At 42.3% G+C, this 16,889-nt stretch overlaps 1 protein-coding gene across 1 annotated transcript; it reads right to left on the bottom strand.

Moving 5' to 3' along the window:
- Nucleotides 1–4,528: 4,528 nt before the first annotated feature.
- On the bottom strand, nucleotides 4,529–15,677 carry LOC110289075 (gasdermin-C-like). The gene is made up of 11 exons (XM_021155278.1): nucleotides 15,467–15,677; nucleotides 14,696–14,873; nucleotides 13,075–13,237; nucleotides 10,528–10,633; nucleotides 7,863–7,973; nucleotides 7,635–7,664; nucleotides 7,378–7,404; nucleotides 6,405–6,550; nucleotides 5,793–5,922; nucleotides 5,294–5,367; nucleotides 4,529–4,768 (listed from the first exon to the last, which is right to left on the bottom strand). The coding sequence occupies exons 1-11, from the start codon at nucleotides 15,675–15,677 to the stop codon at nucleotides 4,529–4,531; spliced, it is 1,416 nt and encodes a 471-aa protein (XP_021010937.1).
- Between the last annotated feature and the right edge of the window lie 1,212 nt (nucleotides 15,678–16,889).

Here is a 16,889-nt window from a genome sequence, read left to right as displayed (position 1 = left end):
TGGTGCTGGCACAACTGGCGGTTATCATGTAGAAGAATGAGAATTGATCCATTCCTATCTCCTTGTACAAAGCTCAAGTCTAAGTGGATCAAAGAACTCCACATAAAACCAGAGAAACTGAAATTTATAGAGGAAAAAGTGGGGAAAAACCTCAAAATTATGGGCACAGGGGAAAAATTCCTAAACAGAACAGCAATGGTCTGTGCTGTAAGATCAAGAATCCACAAATGGGACCTCATAAAATTGCAAAGTTTCTGTAAGGCAAAAGATACTGTCAAATAAGACAGTATCTTTTAAGACAAAAAGGCCACCAACAGATTGAGAAAGAATTTTTACCTATCCTAAATCTGATAGGGGACAAGAATCCAATATATACAAAGAGTTCAAGAAGCTGTGCTCCAGAAATTCAAATAACCCCATTAAAAAATGGGGTACAGAGCTAAACAAAGAATTCTCAACTGAAGAATACCAAAGGGCTGAAAAGCACTTGAAAAAATGTTTAACATCCTTAATCATCGGGTAATGCAAATCAAAACAACCCTGAGATTCCACCTCACACCAGTCAGAATGGGTAGGATCAAAAATCCAGGTGACAGCAGATGCTGGCAAGGATGTGGAGAAAGAGGAACAGTCCTCCATTGCTGGTGGGATTACAAGCTGGTACAACCACTCTTGAAATCAGCCTGGTGGTTCCTCAGAAAACTGGGCAGTACTCTCGCTAGATCCAGCAATACCTCTCCTGAGCATATACCCAGAAGATGTTCCAACCGGTAATAAAGACACATGCTCCACTATGTTCATAGCATCCCTATTTATAATAGCCAGAAGCTGGAAAGAACCCAGATGTCCCTCAACAGAGGAATGGATACAGAAAATGTGGTACATTTACCCAATGGAGTACTACTCAGCTATTTAAAACAATGAATTTATGAAATTCTTAGGCAAATGGATGGATCTGGAGGGTATCATCCTGAGTGAAGTAACCTAATCACAAAAGAACTCACATGATATGCACTCACTGATAAGTGGCTATTAGCACAGAAACTTAGAATACCCAAAATACAATTTGCAAAACACATGTAACTCAAGAAGAAGGAAGACCCACCTGTGGATACTTCATTCCTCCTTAGAATAAAGAACAAAATACCCATGGAGGGAGTTACAGAGACAAAGTTTGGAGCTGAGATGGAAGGATGGACCATCCAAAGACTGCCACACCTGGGGATCCATCCCATAATCAGCCACCAAACGCAGACACTATTGCATATGCCAGCAAGATTTTGCTGACAGGAGCCTGATATAGCTCTCTCTTGTGAGGCTATGCCAGTGCCTGGCAAATACAGAAGTGGATGCTCACAATCATCTATTGGATGGAACACAGGGCCCCCAGTATAGGAGCTAGACAATGTACCCAAGAGCTGAAGGTGTCTGCAACCCTATAGGTAGAACAATATGAACTAACCAGTACCCTCAGAGCTCGTGTCTCTAGCTGCATATGTAGCAGAAGATGGCCTAGTCAGCCATCATTGGGAAGAGAGGCCCCTTGGTCTTACAAACTTCATATGCCCCAGTACAGGGGAATACAGGTGCCAAGAAGTGGGAGTGGGTAGGTAGGGGAGCAGGACAGGGTTGGGGGAAGAGTATAGGGGAATTTTAGGATAGCATTTGAAATGTAAGTGGAGAATGTATCTAATAAAATTGAAAATTTTTAATTTAATTTTTTAAAATGGGCAAAAAAGAAAAAAAAGGTAAAAGTATCATATTGAAGGGATACTAAAATTTAAAAGACTGTGAATATGAATCTTATTACATCTTGAAAAATTCAGAGATTCTGAAAGTCCAATAATCTCAGAATATCTGTGGTAACTTCTATTTGTAAGAAAAATAAAACAATAGATAACTTTGACTGGCTATTCTAGAAGCATGCATGTATCTGTGTGTATATTTTTGTGTGCAATTATCTCAGTTTAACCATGAGAACCAATGGCTCACTACTCTAACTGTGTGCCAGTGTCATTTGAAAGTGAACTGAGTGAGATGTAAAAGGATGACATAAACATGGGCAAATGCAGACTTTGTATTTAGGGATTCAGAATTTTTTTGCAAGGATCTGATATCCATGGTTTTTAAAGCATCCCCTGCCATGAACATTTTTAGCTTGCTAAGGGTGTTGGGACCTAAAGAGTGTCACTAAGCCTTCTGGTACAGTGTAGTAAAAAGATGATAAACTGACGGCATACGTGGAGTAAGTTGTCCTATGTAGTCATTTCTTTCTTGAGTTGATAAGTTCACTACATGAGCCTATTCTAAAATAATATTACCTATGACCAAAATACATTGAACTTCAGCAAATATAGAACATAGTCAACACAACTGCCATCTTTGTGAAGTCATTGTCTCCCCTCTGGATAAATGTCCTGCTTTAGTAGAGCTTCAGGATACCAAAGTTACCATTAGTAAATCTGTGGCCCTGATAAACATATGCTTGATGTGCTGGATAAAAACCAAGCCTTCTAAGTCAAAGGCTAAATAGAGTGCCTCATTTTTTTAATTGAAAAGTTAATGCCTACTATAACAGGATAACATGCTTAGTCCTGTGGTTTGCTCTGAAATCATTATACCCATGCTTTAGGTCCAAGCACACAATCAAAAACACTGGGGGAAAAAACCACCCTTAGAACTGGATCCCCCTTGCACCCCAGTGCACACACAGTCTCCCTCCCCTTCAATCCATTAAACATTCACTATTCTAGGCATCTTTAAATCCTCTTTTGTGTTATTTCTTTCTCAAGAGCTTCCAGGGGCTTCCTAGTGTCAATCATTTTAGCATGTCTAGCCAGGTCAGCTTTCTAACCCTAAGTAATCAGTTTTTTTATTACTCCTTAGGGTAGACCCTTTCCTTTCCCAACAAGGCCAGCAATATTCATGGTTATTGGTGGGCCATACTTGTCCTGCCTAGACCCCAATGCCTTTCCCACTTCTGTCTTGAAATTTTGGCAACTGTGATCTGAAATTTAACCCTGAAATAGTTGTTTGATGGCAAAGCAGGTAAACCTCCACTCTGGCCTTCCCTCTGGTCTTGTCAATGTTCTTGTTGCCCCCAAAGACATTCCTTACTGCCATGTGAACCCTGCTCTAAACCATGACACAAAGTTTCTACCTTCAAGGAAACTATCTTGTTCTTGGTCTCATTTCACACAAAGGGATGGGCTAACCAGCCTATGCTGTTCTCAACAGTTTGCAGGGTCCTAGACTGTTATCTAGGACTCCATATCATTGTCTACATTATAATTTCTTTGGGGCAAGTATTTAGCATCCCTCTCAATTTTGGGAAAAAACAGCCAAAGGGCTGATTCTTTTCTGAGGGAAATGACCTACATTTCCCTGCTGGGATGAGAACCAGTGAGCTTTTAGATGTTACCAGAACTGTGAGAATGTAACAGCCAACCACTGTACTATGTGGTGAGGCAAAGATAGTAAGGCTGAGCACACCAACCAGAAGTGGGGACTGGAAAGCCTCAAGCAGCATAGCTCTGGTTCTCAGGCTCTGTGGGCCTCATTTCACAGAAGGTTTGAATTCATGGGCTCCATTCCCCTGATCCCTTGCAGTCTCCTCCTGATACTTAGCCAAATGCTCAGGGAGAGAGAGAGAGAGAGAGAGAGAGAGAGAGAGAGAGAGAGGGTTTTCTTTACTTCTGCCATAGGACCCTATAATACAGGGGCCTCAGACCTGGACTGAGCTTCCTCGGGTGCTGCCACACTTTGGAATTTTGAGACAAAGGATTCAAGCCCCACTGCTTTTAGCACGGGATTTCAATGGCATTTTTGTAATAGAGATTTGTTCATGGCTCCACACCTTCCCTGGGTGACTTCAATATACAATTCTCAGGATAGTTTAGTCTCGATCCATCAGCTATAACTGGTAAATTGGTAGATTTTTAAGGAAAACATCAACAACTTAAAATAGGTTGTAAGAAACTTGACGATCACTTCTCAGCTTCTATGAACTTTGTATTAACTTTCCCTCCTCATTACCTTTGTAAATAAATAAGATATCTGCTACTAACATAAAAGTAAGGCTGTTGTGATGGTTAGGTTTTATCTTCTAGATACAATCTAGAATTGCCTGAGGAAGGAGCCCTATAAGCAATTGTCTTGTTGGGTTGAATTATGGGAGATTCTTTTTATTACATTGAGTTGGGAAGATATGCCCACTGTGGGTGTCACCATTCCATAGGCAGGAGAGTCTGGATTGTGGAGAAAATAAGCTGAGCACTAGCTTGTATTTATTGTTCTCTACTCTTTGGTATGGATATAGTATGACTGAAGCTTGACTTCCCCACAACAATGCACTGTTATCTGGAGTTGTGAATCAAATAAACTTATTTCTTCTTTAAGATAAAAAAAAAAACCCATACCATCTTTATTCCCACAAGCCTAAAGCATGCACTCAAATCACGACTCTTGTGTATGCCATGGGGCAATATCTCAAATGTATCCAGGACTGAGGCTGGGCTTGGAGGAAGAGTTAGGCTCCCGAAAGTTGCTGTAAAAATGACAGACTACCATAGAGAGCAGATAGGGGCATCTTGGCTTCCAAATCCCAAGTTGACCTGGGATTATTCAGCTCCATCTTCAGACCACACTCCTCCAGCAATCCATAAGTAATGACCAAGCCCTCACCCTGGAGTGGGGCAAGAAGCTGAGGCTGGAGTGTGAAGGGAATGTTCCAGGGATACTTGAAGTTTGGCTGTAGGATGCTCTTTACCTAGAACAAAAATGATCAGATTGGGCAAACCAGGCTCTGACCCCAGGGTAAGATCTGTCCCAACACCCGGGAAAAACACAGGATAAAGACCTAATAAGCAAGACCTGAAGTACTAAGCACTGGCTCCTTACCTACAACATGGCAAAAATAGAGCCTAAGCTGCCAGTGTGTGCACACATGTATGCATAAGGCTATACACANTTTTGTATTTAGAGAGAAATATATAAGGGAGAGAAAATGCAATGTGCAAATGGAAACCATAATCAAACGGTGTGACTGACTTGTATCCCTTTACTTCCTACAAAGATGCCTTCCTAGATAGCTAACTTAGACCTAGTGGGCCTCACTTCCAAGGCTTCCATAACTGCAGAGATGCTCCTTATACAGTAGAACCTAACCTGCCTGCTCCCCAGAGGGTTCCCGACTCCCCTTGTAGAAACCTCATTGATTTCTTCTAGAATGTTCTTTTTGTTGCTGTTTTCCTCTTCCCCCTCCCTGGACGGCCAGCCCCTGGCAGTTTCTTACCAGGTCCACTTGGTGCGGGAGGAGCCGCATCTCCACAGACTGGGCCAGCAGACAGAGTTGGGTATCGCTCAGCACTGGGGGAAGGAAAACGTATTTTCTTCTTACCATGAACTACGAAACCCAATGAGAGGAAAACTCTGAGACACAGGAATATCTCCTATTAGACTTGAAGGTCAAATTCACTGCTCAAGAAAGGACTCCAGCCCTTGAGATGGGCTCCAGGCTCATAAGTGATATGACCCAGAGCTGGAAATTCTAAGGGCTGAGGCAGGAATCAGCTTCCACCAAGGATGTGTTAGAGGATTGGTGACTGCTCACTTTCTAGACCTCAGACTCTATCTGTGGTCCAGACACTGTTATCACTCTGAGCCTTGCTGGCATTAGAGAGGATGATGTGCTAATGGTCATGATTATCCAGAGGTTTTGGGGAGGTGTCCTCTGACACCTATGAGGACCAACATGAGGACTCTCCCCAAACTCCCCCTGAAATCATTCTTACCCATCAGGGCTTGAAGGAGATAAAGAATGAGGTCCTTTAGGTCAATCCATGGAGGGCTCGAGTCCTTTCGCAGCTCATCCAGGATTTTGCCACCTGGGCCACCCATATGCCCCAACTGATTCAACTCCAGCTAAAGGAGACAGATGTTCTGTTAATAACATCATTTCCAGTGCTGGGGACTAGATGGCTTTTACATGCTTAACGAGTTCTTTATCACCAAGCTACACCCTGGCTCCTTTTACCCTTCTTTTTCTTCATTCCGGTTACAGGGTCTCAGGCCAAGCCAGCTTTGATCTTACTACGTAGCCCAGGAAGAGTGAACTTTCAACCTTCCTTCAAGTAACTTCAGCTTCCCATATCTGGCTAAAAATTATTCTCATTTAATGTGCCTATTTCCAGAGGAGTTAAGTACCTCTCCATGGAGAGCAGAACTAGTAGGCAACACTCTCTAGCCCTCCACATTGTGCATGGAGCTGGAATCCCCAAACTTTGACATCTTTCTCAGTGTCCTCAGCATCATATACATCCCTCCTCCCTCATGTCTTAGCATCCCTGTTTCCGAAACTGACCATTACAGGTTTGATCATCTCTAGGCAGCTATGGAACTCTCACCTTGTTCATCAGGTCATACAGGACGTTCCTGTCACCTTCACAGAGCATGTGCAGGAAACTGGAGAACACAACTTCTTGAACATTCTTTGAGAGTTCAGCCAGTCGCTCTGTTTGTTTGTAAACTTCATTTTGCAGGCACCTGAAATCTGCTCACAGACAGCAACACCAATCAGAAAGTGAGAGACATTCTTCAATTAAATCTCTCTGGGATGGTATCATTTTCCAGCAGCTAAAAATGTCTCCAGTGACAGCCTGCTTGAGCACCCATGCACCCCCAGCCTCCACTGGGAGTGTGTGTAGGGGAACTATCATGGAGCTAGAAACCAGGAAGCATTAGCCTTCTGAGAAGATGGGATATAGCAACGGGGGTAGAGATGGAAATCTGAGCACTGGTTATTGCAAGTGTTGGAAAAGGCCAAGTATTCATTTCTGGGATATGTCAGGAATGAAAAGTACTGTTGGGCTCTGATGACAGCGATCCTCAGTGTTCGTGGATCAGCTTCCATGTGTGATAAATGGGGATGTGGTGAGGGGTCAATGTGTTTGTGATTCTCAGGCACCTGGCACATAATAGGCACACTTATCGGCCAGTATCTCTGAAATCTATAAAGAATTAGCCAAGCACTGCATTTGAGGGCGTTCTGGCTCTGCCACATGTCCTCTGGGTGAGCCGGGACAGTGGGAGGTACCACCGTGGAAGCACCAAAGCACATCTCTCTGACTCTTTCCCATTCCCCACGCTGGAGCAACGTCTGCTTCCCATTTGTCCTCAGTGAACATCAGTGCACACAGTGTGCATGAGTGAGTTGAACTAACTGAAAAGAATCTGGAAGTAGACCTCCGGTTTCTGAATTCCATGGGAATTTATCATTTGAGTTCCGAGCCTATGGTTTTCCAGTAGAAACCCAGATTTCCTCTTTAAAACACACACACACACATGCACGCACGTGCACACGCACACACATACACTCACCTAGATGGGCCGGCTCCTTTATTCTTCCTAGAAAGAAAAACACAAGCTGTTACCTTTCTTCATCCTCTTTTTGTTCTTGAGACACATTGGAGAGTCTCTCCTACCATATCGAACCTCCTGCCCCACACCCAGTCTACAAATTCACCACATTGGCCTTCCATGAACTTTCCTATCCTCCAGGAAACAGAGCCAGGGCTAGAGCTGAGCCCAGTAGCATCACCCAGATCTCCAAGCCCAACCCCACCAGACACACTCACCAATTGGATCGATGTCATTTTTCCACGGGCCTAGAAAGAGATAATATATTGGCCCACCCAAGAATTAGTGTTTGTCCTTACATCCCCTATATCCTCCCCCATTTTCCTATCCCTGCCCCAAACCAACTCCTCCGTCCGTCCTTGCTTTTCACCTGGCAATCTGTTCTTATGAGAAACTTCCTATGATAAACCCATCCCCAGATAGACCTTGGTTTAGGAATGTCATACCTGTCGCAATGCTTATCTCCAGATATCTGTCAGTAGGGTTGGGAGCAGATTCATACTTGGGTATGCCTGGAAAGGTCATCCTCTTCTTACCATGATGAGAATGGAGAATGACTGAATGGAAAAGAAACTCAAGTGAGGTGAGGTGAGGTTACACCTGCTAGAGTACTTCCCATACCTCACTTAGGGACTCCCAAGCCAAACACCAGGGACTGATGTCAACCTGAGCCCCAGCCTGTGTGTCCTGTGAATCAGATCCTTTCACAGGTGCCCTGAAACCTGCATTGTATTATGTTTGTTTCTTTATTGTGTGCACATGCGTGTGTGCCTTGGACACATACAAAGGCGAGGGGACAACAGAAGTCAGTTATTTCCTTCCAACATGAGGGGCATGGAGAGAGAGCTCAAGTCATGAGGTCTGGTAGCAAGCACCTTCCCCAGCTAACCTATCTCACTTGCCTGAAACTGGCATCTTAAATGAGCACTTTAGGTGACATTACACCCTCTGACATTCAAGAATTACTCCATGAGAGCTGGAGAGAGTCTTGCAGCTCTTGCAAAGAACCAGAATTCAGGTCTAGAGCCCATATGCCAGCGCCCCCTTCTGGCCTCTTTGGACATTGCATGTGCTTGGGATGCTTACATGCAGGAAAACACAAATACACACGAAATAAAAACAAGCAAATAAATACTCCATGAGGTGAAGCCGACTGTTTTCCTCCTGCCCTGTCATACAGGTCTCTTGTTAGCCTTCAGTTACTAGCTGGCTTCCTTTATCTATGCTCAATCTGGTGATCTCTAACTGTTTTGCATTCACGTTCATGGAGCTGTGCTGAGGTCTAAACGTGCCTGACAACAAAATTCAAACATTTGACCCATGAAATGACCCTGTGGAGGAAACAAAGATGACAACATTTCACGTGTGAACTAAAGGAAGTTAAGATAAAACAAAAAAACAAAAAACAAAGCAAACTTCAAAGTGTCTATAACTAACATTCTGAGCACTAGGGGCGCACAGGGCATTTTGTTTATACAATCAGACATGGAAGGGAACCACCAGGGACAATGTGTTGACTGGCAAGCACACATTCAATGTGTTGACTGGCAAGTACAAAGTTATCCACATAACAGTCCAAAAAGGACTTAATAGTTGCCATATCCCTGCCCAGAAGCTTCTGAGAAAACTGTCCTTCTCCTGTGGAAGGGGAAACCACAGTGTCNTTTCTCTCCCAAGCTGACATGAAGAAAGGAGGTAGAGGAAGTGACCTGTAATACATCCAGCTCAAATCTGTCTTCATAGCTTAGGTTCACCAACACTTTGCCTGACCTAACATAACTGAGCTCTGCATAGACAGAACCCTTGATCCCAGAGCCCCCTCCCATTATAACTTCCTCTCACCCACCTAGTCAGTTCTCCTGAGTGTCCTCACTTCCTCTCTTCCATGCTCACATCAAACTTTAGAGTTTATCCTCCAGGAAACACTCCACCCCAACACCACCCCCACTCCCACCCCTATAACTACCCCACCCTCACCCCCTCCCTCACCCCACACTGCATTCAGCCTCCACAAGCACGGCCTTGAGTCTCTGGGTACAACATCTGATCTAATCACAGTTTATTTTGTTTTGTTATTAATATTTTGAGTAAAGTGTTCATTTTCTTTCCCCTCTGTAAAAGAAAGCATTTTTCACTTACCATGATCTGCAACAGTAAGGCATTTAATAGGCATCTCCAACCCTGTTCCCATTTCCCACCCTATGATTCAATCATAGGTGCTATAAGGATACGGACAAATTCTCTAGAAGCCATCAGCCACTAACTGTACATACTAAATTAGAGAGCCCAGCTTCCTTCACTGTTGCTGATAACTAGAGGATTAATCTAAAAGGTAGATACTTCAGGAGTGGGGGTGTGTAGTGTGTCTAAAAGGTAGATACTTCAGGAGTGGGGTGTGGTGTGGTGTGTGTGTGTGTGTGTGTGTGTGTGTGTGTGCGCGCATGCGTGTGCATGTGCATGTGTATGTGTATGTGTGTGTCCCCTCCTCTCATAAGAGCTACCTTTTACACTGAGGAATAACTTCGGGCTCTGAGACCTACTCATGTTCTGGCAGTCAGCTCACATACAGGTCCATGCCTAACACAGACACTTTCAACCCATGGCAAAGTCTGAATGTGTGGGTATGGGTGGATGGAAGGGTGGGGGTGATGTGTATATGTTGTGTGTGGTATGTGTGTTGGGCAGTGATACATCTCAAGGTGAGAGTCTTGGGGAAAATTCTGTACTTCATTCAGACATTCTGTCGACAGCTTCAGTTCTATTGTGCTTCTGTTTTTTAAGAAACTTTAATGTGGAGTTATGGGTCACCTGGTCAACCTGGCAGCTCCCTATTGGGCTTCTAAGTAGGAGCAGGACCTTGAATGGCTAGAGATGAATGCCCAGAAATGACTGGGATTAGCCAGGATTTTTGAACAGTCCAAGTCAGATCCCTTCCTATGCAGAAAGCTACATCTGCCAACTACGGCTAGCAGTATTTGAGGATGGCCATGCTTAGAGGTGACTGAAGGTGGGTAATATGCCTGGGATAGTGAGGAGTGCTCTTGGCCTATAGTCAGAGGAGATCCACATCTTTGGACACCCGATCCCCACCAGGCCCCCACTGCTGCTCACCACAAGTGTTATTCTCAATGACAAGTTGCTGCAGCTTGTAGGCCATCACAGAACCCTTTGGGACACTTATTGAATCCTTTCTCATCCTTCGCCCCTTGGCTTCACCCTGGGAATACAAAACATTCCTAAGGACTTGTAGTTCTTTGTCTCATAACACCAATAAAAATGTTTACTTTTAATCCAAAAAAAAATGTATGTGTGTAATTTAAAAGTCAAATAAATGTAGAAAGCTCAAGAGAAAATACTAGCAGTCCCTTCCTTCTCCCCCCCCCCTTCCTGGTCCCCATGTCCAGTTACTGCTCCTCTCCCTTGAATGACAATATTTGCCTACATTGAAATGTGGGAGGTATGCCTAGAAAAGCCTAGAGATTGAATCAGAACATCCCGTGTGCCAGGCTAGTATTTACCACTGAGCCATAGCCACACCCTATTGCAATGTCTTGAGTTTTCCAAACTAGGTATATGATTTATTGCCTCCTCCTAATGTGGAGGTTTCATTCTGATTTACCCATATTCACATCTGGGATCCTACATAGACATGTATTCTCAGCTAGCTGTTGGGGGAGGCTCCTTCTCCTCATTCCAGAGCTTGTCTCTATCAGTCCATGTGATGTCTTCTGTATCTTCTGTCTTGTTATACTCATCATCTCCTTGGGACCCTAGAGGTACCATCTACTGAACTCAGCAGCCTCACAGAGTCTGAGACAGGACATGAAGCATCTGTCTTTCTGAGTCTGGGTTGCCTCATTCAGGATTAATATTTCCAGTACACACATTTTCCTGATAGTTTCATAGTTTCACACATCTTTGCAGGTGAATAAAATTCCATTGTGTTATTGCCACATTGTCACTCTCCATTCATTAAGACAACCATCTATNTTCCTTTACATATACAAATGTTTGTTTTATGAAGCTGAGTGTACACATCCTTGGTTAAAATATGATGTCTTGGTTAGGGTTCCCATTGCTGTGAAGAGACACCATACACAAGGCAACTCTTATAAAGGCAAATATTTAGTTAGTGCTGGCTTACAGACTCAAAGGTTTAGTCCANTAACATAATAGCAGGACAGATGGCAGCAACCAGGCAGACATGGAGTTGAAGGAGCCTAAAGTACTATATCTTCACCAAAGGCAGCCAAGAGAAGACTATCTTCCAGGCAGCTAGGAGGAGAGTCAAAGCCCACCCACATAGTGACCCACTTCCTCAAAACAAGGCCACACCTACTCCAACAAGGCCATGCCTCCTAATAGTACCACTCACTGATACAAGCACATTTAAACCACCACATATGTTTAGGAATATAATGTATTTGTGTTGGCCTGTTCTCTTGATCTATGTGAGCTGACATTCGTTCTTTTGATTATTTTTGGATTAAAGTCTATTTCATTAGGTTTTACTATGGCAACTCATGTCTGTCTACTTCTCTTTTGCTTTAAATGTTTTCACCTGTCTTGTACTCTAAAAAAAGTTTCTATCTTTGGTGGTTGAGGTATGTTCCTTGGAATCAGAAAATTGGTCTTTTTTTTTTTTAATCTAGACTGCTAATGTGTGTCTTTTGATTAGGGAGTTTAAAACACTAATGTTCAAACTGTATTGATTTTTGTCATTTTGTTTACTTTTATGGTATTTGTGGTCTTCTGTTTAATCACTGACTTAATGTTAGTTTTTGCTATCACTGCTTATACATTTTTACCCCTTTCTTCATGAAGAATTATTCTTTGTAGACTCCTTGGTATGGCTAGCCTGGTGGTCATAAGTTCTTTCACAAGCTTTACCATAGAAAGGTTTACTTTCCCCTTTGATTATGACTGACAGTTCTGCTGGGTATAATAGTCCAAGCTGGCATTTGTATCCTTTTAGGGCTTGAAGTGTATTCATCTGAGCTCTTCTTGGTTTTACAGTCACCATAGAGAAATCAGCTATTCTTTTGACATGCCTGCCTTTATATGGGACTGGGTCATAGATCATGTAAATCAAGGTATTTAAATCTTGCCCCTTCAAACATTTATTACCACAGCAAGGCACGTGAGATATATCTGCAATCCCAGCATTTGGAAAGTGGAAGCAGGACCAGGAGTTCAAAGCCAGTCTTAGTTCCATAGTCAGTTGAAGGCAATCTAGGCTATATAAGACCTCATCTCAAAAAATATGTGTTATCAGATGATCATAAAACATAGATTAACAGGTACAGTTTAGTAAAGATGTTCCTGTGTTTTTCTAGCAATGAAACTGGTATGGGTAAACAATGCAGGATGCTTACATTTCTGTTTCTACAGTATCTACTGTTCACTCAAAACAAAACATGGTACCAAATAATAACATCTAGTATAGAATTTATCAATATTTGCTGATCCTATAGATTAAAACATTATAAACAAGGGCATTAGAATATAATGTAAGGTCAGGACTAACATTAAGCATAGTCTACAAATGAGTAGTGGAAAATAATGACCCCATCCTTGTGACCACTAGAAAGTGATCTCCAGAATCCCTTGAGAAGCAAGAGTACACTAGCTGGACAGCTTTCTTTCCCCATCTTGTACCTTGACCAGCTGGTTGATGATCCCTTTGATTGAAAATTTGCCATTGCTTGTGCCTTCCAGCACAGTATCTTTGGTCAATTCATAGGCCTCTGTCACCACATACAGGTTCTTTCCATCTGTCCGGCAAGTCTTCATGAATGTGGGCAACTGATCCAACAGTTTTCTGAAGATGTAAAGGAGAATCAGAAAAGATCCAAATGGCTAATTTCATAGAAACAGAGACCAAATCATGAACAAACAAACAGAAAAATGTGAGCCAGCCTTTAAAAACTAAAGACATTGGGTCAACTTCAGGCTGGGGATGTGGCTCAGTAAATAAAGTGCTGGCCATGGGAGTGTGAGGACATGAATTTATATCCCTAGAAGCATGTGGTTGTAGTTGATAATATGGTACAGGTGCTTGAAATCTGCTAAGACTGTTGGCTATAAGTGTTCTTGCCATAAAAATAGCAGATACTGAGCTGGCAAAATGGCTGAGCAGGTACGGGTGGTTGCTGCAGACCCTGAGGACCTGAGTCTGATTCTCAGACACACACAGCAAAAGGAGAGATCTGACTCCTGCAAGTTGTCCTCTGACTTCCACATGTGAGCCATGGCATGTACACACACAGATACATACAAACACACACAGAGTAAATAATAAATTTAATAAAACTTTTTTCCAGTTTCTTTTTTTTTCCTTTATTTTTATTGGATATTTTCTTTATTTATATTTCAATTGTTATCCCCTTTCCTGGTTTCCCCTCTGAAAATCACCCTCCTCCTATCCCTTCCTCCCTCCCCCTGCTCACCAACCCACCGACTTCCTGGCCCTGGCATTCCCCCATACTGGGGCATAGAGCCTTCATAGTACAAAGGGCCTCTCCTCCCATTGATGATCAACTAGGCCATCCTCAGCTACATATGCAGTTGGAGCCATGAGTCTCTCCGTGTGTGCTCTTTGGTTGGTGTATTAGTCCCTGGGAGCTCTGGGGGTACTGGCTGGTTCATATTGTTGTTCCTCCTATGGGGCTGTAAACCCCTTCAGCTCCTTAGGTCCTTTCTCTAGCTCCTTCATTAAGGACTCTATGGTCAGTTCAATGGAAGGAGTAATAAAAATTTTTAAAAATGGTTACCACAGTCAGTGATGATATGTGACTGACTTATATGCATATATTATACCAAAATGTTGCACATGAAACATGCGTTTCTCCTTCTAAGTTATCAGGAGATGTGACAAGAAGTCAATCTAAACTCCTAAGCACTGGGACATTGATTGCTTAAAGTGATTGTTACAATCTTTGGCATATTTTAATCAATATTCTAACCTTCATTTCTACTGATTTGTTTCTCATTGCATGCTCATCCCCCATACACTGAACAGAAAGTTCTAGTATATCAGAACCTTTGTCTGTCTGTCTTGTCTTTCTGCTCCCATCACATTAATAGAACAGTAATGGGTAATTCTACCCTAATGAGTATTATTAGTGGACTATATGTCTTTATTTCAATGCTTTTTTTTAAAGTCGAATAAACTAAATTGTCATCCAGCCCAGCAACAGAACCTATTTGCTGCCTCTCTGCCTATAAGAACACAGCCTGAAACTTGGCTGAGCCATCCTTTTACCCACAGTGGTCTTGCCTGTTTTGAAGACTTTCCAGTTTTGGATTTGGGATGCTCTTACTCTGAACCTCGATGTCGTATCCACCGGACTTATCAAACCCTACACCTCCTCCTGCACTGTCTCGGACATCCAAGTTAGCCTCCAGTTCCATAAATAGGTCATGTTTGAGGGCAATGGGAGCTGACACTTCAGGCTCTGAAGAAGAAAAGGCATACAAGTTCAGCTCAGAGTTCACTGTGGAACAGCTATTCTGGAGAATGGGGAAAATAAGGATAGTTCCTCTCCTCATTTAAATCTTAATCAAGAAGCTAGCTAATAATCAATATTTGAAATGTAAATTACCACAGAGGGCAAACTCTGGCACCCATGCAAGCATGGTCATCATCCTAAGAAAGAAAAGCATCATTAGTGCAGTGTCTAGCAGTCTCTGGGGAACAACTTTCTGAGCAGAGAATCCAGTCCCAGGGTATGTTGTTCAAATAGAAAAACACCTGGGACTTGAGGATAGACTGACCTCAGTCTGGATCATAGCCAGACTTACCAGTTTAAACTATGTAACTTTGAACAAGTTTTAGGAAGATGGGTATCATAGCTCTATTTAGGGAAGCTCTTGGAAGTATTATAAGACCAAATGCATGGATGGGTGGATTCCCAAAGGGCCTTCCTTGTCCTTTGCCTTTAAGCAGAATGGTTCACTAGCTATCTGTCCGAGCACCTCAAGAACCCTGGGAAGCTGCACCATTGAAAATACTGATTTTCACATTTCTCTGCCCCTTGACTGACAATACCTGGAACAGGAATATTGGGCTCCAAGATATGCAGAAGGGTAAATCCAACTGGAATATATTCAGTTTTGAAAGCCAACCGGGAAGAAGTTTCCTGAAGTATGTTAAACAGGCGAAATTTGGTTGCATATGACAGGCATTCCACAGGCCTCAGATCTCTTCCTTGAAGCTTTTTAACCACATCCTTGCTAGCCTGGTCAAAACTGTAGGGCATGTTGCTAGGATAGAAGGAAGCACAAAGTTCAGTTGGGAAAAGAGAGTGTAACTGATTCTCAGTGATTCCTGATGTTTTTGTCATAAGCCACCGATGTGTGAGAGAACTCCCAAATCAGCACACAGCAGAAATATAGACATCCAAGTTATCCTGGGACTATTCCAAAAAGCCAGAAGACAGACTGGACCTAGTAGTGGCCACCAGAAGATGAATGGAGGCAGGGGCTGGAGAGGTGGCTCAGAATTTAACAGTATGGACAGCTCTTCCATAGGATCGAACTCTTACATGGTGGCTCACAACCATCTGTAATTCCATTTCCAGGGGACTTCATCAGGCATCAGGCACATATGAGCTATACAGACATACTTGCAGGTAAGACATCCATACACATAAAAATAAATAATTTGTTAAAAGATGAATGGAGAAAGAAAATGTGGTATATATACGTGATTGCATTTTATTCATTCATAAACTGTGAAATTATACCAAGTACAGGAAAATGGATGGAATTCAGGGTCATCAAGTCAAATGAAATAGACTAAACTCAGAGACACAGATATCCCATGCATCTCCTGTACACATATACTATAGTTTATGTATATACATGTATACATGCATTAAATATACATATATAAAATATGTATATACAAATTATGAAATAAGAAATGACTACTTTTCAGAAAGATAGAGGCTTTGGGGTGGGTCAAGAGAACAAGAAATGGTAATGGGGTGAACATGATGAAGTATATACTATGCTCTGTGAGAATACTATAATAAGTCCCATTATTTTATGCTAATTTAAAATAGTAAATACAAAAAGGATAAATCAGAGGGCTGATGACTTGGATAGACATTTCTCTAAATAATAAATGCAATCAGTTGCTTCTCTAGTGGATTCAAACCTTCCCTGGCACACATAAGGACCTGGGTTCAAGACCCAGTGCTACCAAAAANGGAATACAAATAACCAATAAGTATACAAAAGGACAAATGTCACCACTCATCATAAAAAAAAAAAAATGTTCAGCAACATCACAATGAGGTATTATATCTTCCAGAATGCTGTTACACATCTACATAAATGGTATGACTGTTGGTATTAATGTTAAAAATGGAACCAGGTACACTGAGAGAATTTAAAATATTATATCTTCTACAGAAATCAACCAGGTTTCTGAGAAAAAAATCTTAAGGATAGAATTGATGGCTGGA

Source organism: Mus caroli, unplaced genomic scaffold (genome assembly GCF_900094665.2).
Source record: "Mus caroli unplaced genomic scaffold, CAROLI_EIJ_v1.1 scaffold_12050_U1_1, whole genome shotgun sequence".
NCBI classification, from domain to species: domain Eukaryota; kingdom Metazoa; phylum Chordata; class Mammalia; order Rodentia; family Muridae; genus Mus; species Mus caroli.
Note: the sequence above shows the minus strand (reverse complement) of the source record. Positions and strands in the feature narration are given on the sequence as shown.

What these genes read in the sequence shown, in the direction of transcription:
- LOC110289075 (XM_021155278.1), bottom strand. Translation starts at nt 15,677, where the DNA reads ATGCCCTACAGTTTTGACCAGGCTAGCAAGGATGTGGTTAAAAAGCTT. An exon ending in CTGGAAAGTCTTCAAAACAG is followed by an intron (nt 13,238 to 14,695) that starts GCAAGACCACTG and finishes TTACATCTTCAG; the next exon opens with AAAACTGTTGGATCAGTTGC. An exon ending in TGTATGACCTGATGAACAAG is followed by an intron (nt 5,923 to 6,404) that starts GTGAGAGTTCCA and finishes TGTCTCCTTTAG; the next exon opens with CTGGAGTTGAATCAGTTGGG.